This window comes from Choloepus didactylus, chromosome 15 (genome assembly GCF_015220235.1).
Source record: "Choloepus didactylus isolate mChoDid1 chromosome 15, mChoDid1.pri, whole genome shotgun sequence".
NCBI lineage: Eukaryota > Metazoa > Chordata > Mammalia > Pilosa > Megalonychidae > Choloepus > Choloepus didactylus.
This window is the reverse complement of record NC_051321.1, coordinates 86,929,220-86,938,165: the sequence shown is the minus strand read 5'-3', so window position 1 is coordinate 86,938,165 and position 8,946 is coordinate 86,929,220. Positions and strand designations below refer to the sequence as shown.

General features: G+C 42.7%; 1 protein-coding gene and 1 pseudogene across 1 annotated transcript; one reads left to right on the top strand and one right to left on the bottom strand.

Annotated features, from left to right (window-relative positions):
* Nucleotides 1-204: 204 nt before the first annotated feature.
* Nucleotides 205-1,110, top strand: LOC119510887 (annotated as a pseudogene).
* A 1,909-nt stretch (nt 1,111-3,019) lies between these two features.
* Nucleotides 3,020-5,121, bottom strand: LOC119510300 (SNW domain-containing protein 1). The gene has a single exon (XM_037804547.1). The coding sequence runs from the start codon at nt 5,118-5,120 to the stop codon at nt 3,510-3,512; it is 1,611 nt and encodes a 536-aa protein (XP_037660475.1). The 5' UTR covers nt 5,121; the 3' UTR covers nt 3,020-3,509.
* Nucleotides 5,122-8,946: the final 3,825 nt, after the last annotated feature.

The following is an 8,946-nucleotide window of genomic DNA, read 5'->3' as shown; positions in this document are numbered from 1 at the left end:
CACAGGAATGTGAACAGCTTGATCCTATCATTATCTTATTTTACAGAAGGTGAAGAGCTAGCATTGCAGTCAGGTCCTCCTGATAAAAGAACCATTCTGCTGGACTGTTTTACTTTTCTCCTTAGGCTTAGAACTGTGCTCCCCTGAAAGCTTACTGCCTAGCTATGATTTCTTATTGTAAGTTAAAATAAGCAAATTGTGCTGCTCTGGATGGAGATGTTTGTGGAATCTGGGAATGGGACAGCTGTCCAAGGATTCATCCTGGAGGGGTTTCCTGCCATCCAGCACCTGGGCCATGTCCTCTTCCTGGTGTTCCTGCTGGCACACCTGGCCTCCACTGCAGGAAACGTGGTCATAGTCACTATCACCTGTGCTGACAACCAGCTTCACACTCCTATGTACCTCTTCCTCAGTTTCTTCTCCTTCACTGAGTCTTGCTTCACAAGTGCTGCCATTCCTAAGTTGCTGGCCATCTTTCTATTAGGCAGGCAAACAATTTCCTTTCTTGCTTGTTTCATACAAGTTTTTGTCTTTTTATTTCTGTGGGCAGCAGGTTTCCTCCTGATAGGTGTAATGTCTGTTGATTGTTATTTTGCCTCCTCCTGGTCATGGCCTGCTTTGCTCTGAGCTTCATTCTCATCACTGCTCTGGTGGTGAAGGTTTCCCAGTTATTCTTCTGTGGCTCCCATGTCTTTGCTCACTTCTATTGTGACCTCAGTTCTCTGATCTACCTCTCCTGCTCTGACACCGAATGGGTAGAAATGTTGGTCTTCAGCATTATTTTGTTCATCCTTCTGACATCCCTCATCTTAACAGTCATCACATATGGCAACATAGTATTCACAATTTTGCGTCTCCCAACTGCCAAGGAGAGACAGAGAGCTTTCTCTACCTGTTCTTCTCATCTCATTGTTCTCTCTCTCATGTACGGCAGCCGTGTCTTCATTTATGTGAAACCAAAGCAAATGAGCAGGCTGGACTCCAACAGAGAGGCTGCACTCATAACTACTGTGGTGACCCCACTGCTGAACCACATCATTTACACTCTGAGGAAAAAGCAAGTCCATCAGGCTGAAGGAAACAATGTGCAGAATGAAAATAGCAAGATAAAAGAAGATCATGAGAGCTCAGAGTTTTAGGCTTCTGAAGCCCATTTGTCACAAATTCTATGCAATGTAGCAACCTCTGTGTGTGCACTGGAGAGTCTGTCGCCGAGTTGACATATCCTTGCTTGTACATCACAAGAAAAACAGAAATTTGTTATTTCAAAGCTGGCTTTGAATTTACCTGGCTCTTTGTAACTATTTCCTAAATCTTCCACACATTGTTAGGAATCAATTTTAATTTCATGATCAGTTACTGAATTTTTATTCTTCCTTCTGACATAAATGATATATTTGGAATTACCAAAATTTAGTAATTTAAACTCTACCTTCTTTTTACCCATAAACATGGTTCAACATTTGTAATAAATATTTACTGAAAGACACTTAAATGAAAGTAAGGAAGATTGAACGTAGCCATAAAGGAATTGAGGAAATGATGGAAATAGCACCAGTGGTTAAGTCCGAATTTCGTACATGCCTAACCCAAGGAAAAATGGTTTTAATAACCTGCATCTTGGGAGATATATGGCTTACATCAGATGTGTCCTTGTTTTACAGTTTAATTGCACACCATAAAATCCATCCAAAGTGTACAGTCAATGGCTCTTAGTGTAATCACATAGTTATGTGTTTACCATGATGATCAATTTGAGAGCATTCTCAATGTTCCAAAAATAAATTAAAATACAATCCCATACCCCTTCTACCCTTTATTATTGATGTTCAGCTTTGGTTTAGTAACTTGTTATAATTGATGGAAAGAAAATTAGAATGATATTGTTACCTATAGTCTTAGTTTGCATTAATTGTGTTTTCCTATATACCCTCTATTATTAGCATCTTGTAATAGTGATGTATACTTGTTCTAATCATGTAAGAACTTTCTAATGTATATACAGATAGCTCCAGTTATCATCCACAATAGGTTTGGCTATGTTATACAATCCCATGGTTTATCCTCTAGCTTCCCTTCTAGTGATATACATAACTCTAGACTTCCCCTTTCAACCATACACACCTCCAGCATTGTTAATTATACTTAGGGTATTGTGCTACCATCACATTTATCCATTTTTGAACATTTACAGTTAACCTTCTTAAACATTACTTTTATCAAAAGCATCATCTGCTAATTCTCTACCCTCTTTCTGTCTCCTGGTAACCTATACTCTAGATATTAACCTTCTGTATTTGCTCATTATAATTAGTTCATATTAGTGAGACCATATAATATTTGTCCTTTTGTGTCTGGCTTATTTTGTGCAACATAATGTCCTCAAGGTTCATCCACCTTGTTGCATGCATCATGACTTCATTATTCTTAATGCTAAATAATATTCCATCATGTGTATATACCACAGTTTGTTTATCCACTCATCAGTTTGTGGACATGTGGGCTGTTTCCACCTGTTGGCAATTGTGAATAATGCTTCTATAATCATCAGTGTGCAAATGTCTATTACATCCCTTCTTTTAGTTCTTCCGAGTATATGCTCAGTAACAGAATGCTTTACATATTTCACTTCTATACGTAGTTTGCTGAGGAACCAACAAACTGCCTTCCAGAGTAGTTGCACCATTTTGAATTCCCACCAGCAGTGAACAAATGTTCCTATTTCTCCACATCCCTCCAGCACTTGGAGTTTTCTGTTTCTTATTAGTGGCCATTCTAGTAGGTATGAAATGATATCTCATTGTGGTTTTGATTAGCATTTCCCTGATAGCTAGTGAAGTTGAGCATCTTTTCATGTGCTTGTTAGCCATTTGTATTTTCTCTTTGGAAAAATGTCTATTCAAGTATTTTGCCCATTTTTAATTGGAGTGTTAGTCTTTCAATTGTTGAGCTGTAGGATTTCTTTATATGTCATCAAATGTGCTCTTTTTTTTTTTTTTTTTTTTTTTTTTTTTTTTTGAAAATTGTCTAAATGTTTTTATTTGAAACAAATAGTTTCACCAAGTAAGAGCTTACTTTCCCCACTCCAAATTAAAACAGAGCACAACAGAGGTAAACATTCATTAGGCAGGATAATCCCAATATGTGAACATCCTCCTACACACTGTGGTTGGGGTATCTTTATTCATAATAATCAGTTGTTGTTCTACAAAATATTAACCCCAAACTACTAGTATCACACCAAAAGAAGTGGTCTTAATTTCATGTGCTGGGCAGTATGTTCTATAAATGCCAAAAGGTGGGAGAAGCATAAACATAACCCACTCTTAAAAAAGCTAAATAGTTCAAAGTAGAATTTTCCATCCCCCCTTTGACCTAATAAAAAGTGAGCACTGGGATCAGGCTCCCAGATTTGGTTTTTATCCTGACCATTTACAAAGTATTTTCCTAAATGACTTGCATCATTAGGGCTATGGATAATAGTTCATTCACTTCAAAGAGATGCACATCTATTCCTTCCTCCTCTTCTTGCCTTCATGCTCATGTTCCTTGGGACGGCTGCTATCTGAGGGTCTTTTAGAGCCACCATGCTGTTTGGCTTCTTCCAAAAACTTGTCCAAACCAAAAGGATCCTCCTCAAACTGAACTGGTCCTTCTCGGCCTCTCTGTCTACGGTCTGACCCAGAAAACTCCTTATCGGGAACAAACCTGTTGGTCTTTATTCTGGCTTCTAGGTCATCACCATACATGTCCTTGTCCAGATTTTTACTGGGCCTATAAATACTCTGGGCCATATCTTTGCCACCTCTCCAGGCATGATCATAAACATTGTAAATTTCATCTTCTCCACCTGCAAAACCACTGTCCATACCCTTGGATTGGTTGAAGAGCCTTTGGTCATACTGAACTTCATTGGAGGTCCGAGGATTGGGCACACCAAGGGCAATTACTTCACTGATATCTCGATTTTCATTTCTCTGCAGTTTTGACCTCTTATCAGGAGCTGCCCTGGAAAGATTCCGGTCATGCTGCCTCTCTTTTCGCCGATCATGTCGGATTTCATCCCTCTCACGAGCCTCCCCATCCTCTTTTTCTACATGGGTTTTGATCCCAGCTCTCCTCTCCCTGGCTTTCTGGGCCATTTCTCTAAGTTTCTCTTCATGTTTCTCCTTTTCTTTTTGAGCCATCTTTCTCTCTACTTGGGCACGCATTTCCACAGCTTCACGAGCCTTCCGATCAGCAATATAGAGGGCTTCAGCCAGTTTGGCAAAATTTTCATTGATGTGAACTGTCTGCAGTCCTCTTCCATCAGCAGCCAGACGTTTGTCTAAGGGAATTGTATAACCCTTTGCATTTTTCCAGTTTGAAATACAAGGAGGAATCTTCCATTCTTGTTGTTCCTTTACAGTCATCTTTCGGCTAGGAGAATGCATGACAGGTGCAGGAGGAGAAGGTGGTCCCCGGGGAATTTTCTTATTAATCTTGAACCTTGGAGGCTCCATTGGATCTTTCTGCATTTCTACCATCCGAATGACCCTTTGTTTAGCTCCAGAGTTGAAAGCCACTCCTTGTTGAGATGGTGTGTATCGGATATACTGAGCAGGAGCCAGCTTATCAGCAGCTCGAACTGGCATGGCTGCAGCAACCTTCTGCGATACAGATTTTTCTAAGGCTACCCTTGTCTTTTCTGTTATCTCTTTAATGGCTTCTTCATCAGGTCTTTGCAAGTCTGGGTCATCTGCATTCATAACTTCCTTGGGAACCAGGTCAGTGTACTTGCTATAAATGACCTTGTCTTTTGACTGTCCTTGTCGAGCAATTGCATCATACTTAATCTTTCCTTCAGCATCCACCTGAATGGCCAGCGCATTGGACATTTTTTTCTTTCGTCCCATATCCAGTGGATACTGGGCCACATGGATCTCTGGAAAAGCACCGCCATCTCCAAAATCCTCTAATAACCGAGGTATCCAACCTTTCCGATACCCATATGGGGGAGGTTCTCTTCTGGAGGAGACCAGTGAGGTCTGCTGTGATCTCTGGGATCTTGCCTTTTCTTCAGCCTCAAGCTGGTCCTGAGATAGCTGAGTTGGTGCAGGTAAAAAGCTGGTGAGCGCCATCTTCTTCCCCAAATGTGCTCTTAATTGCTGTTCTTGGACTTTGGCTCAGATACACATGTTTTCATCAGTCCTATGCTAAAGAGAAATAGAATTGTTTTCAGTCTTGGTCCATCATATAAAAGAGTGAATAGCTACATTATCCCACATTTGACCAATGCTCTTAAGTCTCTAAATTTTTTATTTTAGTGACAGTTGGAGTTGAAGGATTTAGTCTTTCCTCCATGGCAGCAAGTAAATAACTGGCAATGTTTGGGGGACTTCAGAGACCAGAAGCACATAATACACCAACCAAGAATGAGTGGAGAGACTGATAAATCACAGCAAACATGCTGTAAGTAAATCCTTCCATAATGTAGAGGCCGATGCCCCTCCCCCACTGGCAGGGCAGGCTGACTCAGAGTCACTCCCTGGTGGGAAAGAGAAACCTTTCTCTTAGTAGCAAGAAAGGGGAACTCAGCCAAGCACCAATTGCAGATTTGATTAATGAATTCTGAGTGCAAACTACCAGCTCTGAGCACAGATAAATTTACAAAGCAATGAAGAAAAAACTTGGTACTTTTATTTCAACCTCATACACAGCAAGGAGGAAGCAGGGTGGATGAAAATAATGGAGGCATCTGAGTTGGCTGAGCTCAGAGTGCTGGAGGAGTGCTGTGCACCAAGAAAAGGGGCACACAGAGCCAGGTACCAACTCCTGCTCTTGATTGGTGAACACAGGGTGTCAGGGTACAGCTCTGAGAACAGCTACTTTTATTCTTTAAGCAGCCCATTAGAGAAAGCAGCCAGCAGTCTCTGTTTTCAGTCCTGCCTCATACAGGGATGGAAGTAGGGTTGACTGAGAGACAAAGTAACTAATCAGGTAGGGGAGATAGTTCCATAAAGAACAGGTTTTCCCTAAGAAAAGGGGGGTGCAGAGCTTTGCTCAAGTGGCAGCTCTCATTCTGAGAATTTAGACCCCAGGAGCTGGGGTATCATCAGGTTTTAATCTACAAAGTGTGGAGCCCAGCCTCTGTCTGAAACTCACTCCAGCAGAGTTGGAAGTGGGGCTGCCTGAAAGTCACTGTGGCTTTTCCAGCCTGCAGGGAGCAGGGGGCTAAGGAGTGGCTCATCCCCAAGAAAAGGGGGGCAAAGCCCATCATGGGTAGTGGATGTTATTTGGAGAACTCAGACCCATGGAGATGGGAAAACAGCAACATTTCAAATAGCTCCACACCCTCAGAAGGGTTGGGGTCAGCTAAGAATTAATGTCACAATACCAACCTAAGCCTGAGGGGACCAGTGGGCCAAAGAACACCATCTTCTGGGCAGAATAGGAACAGAACAGAATCAGGAGACTTCACAAGAAAGACTAGCACCCTGCTGGTCTCATACTCAGGGAGCCTTGATACTGAACTACATCCACTTTGTAAGTCCTAGACCTGTGTTGTCTCAGGAAAAACTGACTAACGTAGATCCTCTCTGGATTTCTCTAGACCCTCCACCCAGAATCAGGCCTCCAGGTAAAAGTTGCTAGAGATAACAAAAGGAGTGTTAAAAATTTATGTTGGCTGGAGGTGGGGCAAGATGGTGGTGTAGTGAGGTGTGGAATTTAGTTAGTCCTCTGGAACAGCTAGCATATAGCCAGGAGCAACTAGTAAATAGTCTGGAACAACTGTTGGAGGACGTCTGTGACTGGAAAAACATCATACACCAGTCTGGAATGAGTGGAATGGCTGAGATCACAGCATAAGAACTGTAAGTAAAACTCCCCGAACTGCAGCGCTACAGCCCCTCCGCCACTGGCATGGCAGGCTGCATTGGAAGACTTCCCTGTGGGAAGAAGAAGGAGTCTACCAGGAGGAAGGTAGCTCAACCGAGCTCCAACTGCAGTTTTAATTAATGAATTTGTACTACTGAATACAAGCTTCAAGCACAGATAAACCTGGAGCAAGCAGGAAAGGAAACTGGAGATTTCTTCTGACAGAGACGAGGTGGGGCTGATGGAAAAAAAGATACAAAAGTAAATAAAAACAGTGGCTTTTGGCATTGGCTGATCTCAGAATACTGGCAAAGGGCTGTGTCCCAAGAAAAGGGGCACATAGAACCAGGCATCAACTCTGATTCTTGATTGGTAATGGGGGGGGGGCAGCTGGGGACTGGCTTTGGAAAGGGGATTTCTTTCTTTTTTCCTTTTGTCCTCTCTTTCTAAGTAACTCATTAGAGAATGCCTTGGGCATTTTCAGTTGTCAGTGTGGAGTTAAGATAATCAGAGTCAAAGGAAAAAGTCAAGTGTAGGAATTAAATCCCTAAAGGGCTTATCTTCCCTAAGAAAAGGGGGAGGTAGGGGCCAGCTAAAGCAGCTGCCCTCCCTCAGAAAACTCAGACCCTAGGGTGTGGGGAAAAAAAGAAACAGAAACAGCTTAAGCTTGGCTTCTGACGCTCAATTCCAGGCAGGGACAAGGTCTACTGAGAATTAAAGGCACTGCACCTCTTTATACCAGTGGGGAGCTGCGAGCTGACAAGCACCACCTGCCAGGCAGGATGGGACAAGCACAGCCTCTAGAGGCCTAACAGGAAAGTCTGACAACTTGTTGGGTCTCATCCTCAGGGAAACCTGATACTGTTTACACCCTCTTCCTGAGGCCTGGGCCCATCTGCTCTGGGAAAATCTGATTGGGGTAATCAAGGAAACCAGATGATTAGACAACAAAAAATTATTAATCACATTAGAAAACAATTAAGATATAGCCTAGTCAAAGGAACAAACTTGTACTTTATATGAGATACAGTAGTTGAAACAACTGATTAAAGATATTCAAACAAATATGCTAAATCAATTCAAAAATCAAATCAACAAGTTGAGAGAAGATATGGCAAAAGAGATGAAGGATATTAAGAAGACATTGGGCAAACATAAGGATAAACTTGAAAGTTTGAAAAAACAATTGGCAGAAGTTAAGAGAATGAAAGGCTCAATAGAATAGATAAGAAACACAATGGAGGCATACAACAGCAGATTTGAAGAGGCAGGAACTAGAGGACAGAATATCTGAAATCCTACACAAACAAGAACAGATAAGGAGGGGGAGCCAAGATGGTGGATTAGGAGAGACAGAACAAAATTCTCCATGAATAACACTGGATAAAAGACAGAGAGTGCTCCAGAATAGTGGTTCCACGATTCCACTGGCTGGGCAGGGACTTCTACACCCACAGTGACTGTGTACTTGGAGAATCTGAGAGATTGTATTCGGAGATGTGTGAGTGTTCAGTCTGGAAAGCCTCCATGGTAACAGCAGCTGGAATCACAGTTGAGCATGGTGGGTAGAAACTGAAAGACTGTGTTTAGAGGCAGGTTAGTGAAAGACCGAGAAAGCTGCCAGGGGACCAGCAGCTGAAGCTGCAGTCAGGCATGGTGGAGAGAAACTGAGAGACTGTGTTTGGAGGTGGGTTAGTGTAAGACCTGGAAAGCTGCCAGTTCCCTGGTCCTGCTGTCGAGTGCAGTGGAGAGTACCTTCCATACCCTGGGCACCCACCTCAGTATCTGGTGTGGGTGATAACCTTTCACACACCCACAGCTAAGAGCCCCCATGCCAGAGATGGTCCACTGCAGCAGGTGGATGATTGCTGAAGTGGGTAGTTTCCATGCCTTGAACAGCCATCTTTGCAGCTGACTGGGAGAAACCCCTTCACAGTGCTGCAGCCAAGAGCTTCCCTGAGGGAATTCAGGACTTGGCTGGCTTGTGATGGTGTACATTCCTCCTCATGGAAACCCACAGTGTACACAGAAGTGCCAAGAGCCCTACACCAATCTCAGGGACTTGTGGGCCCATGGCAGAGAGGGATT

What these genes read in the sequence shown, in the direction of transcription:
- LOC119510300 (XM_037804547.1), bottom strand. Translation starts at nt 5,120, where the DNA reads ATGGCGCTCACCAGCTTTTTACCTGCACCAACTCAGCTATCTCAGGAC.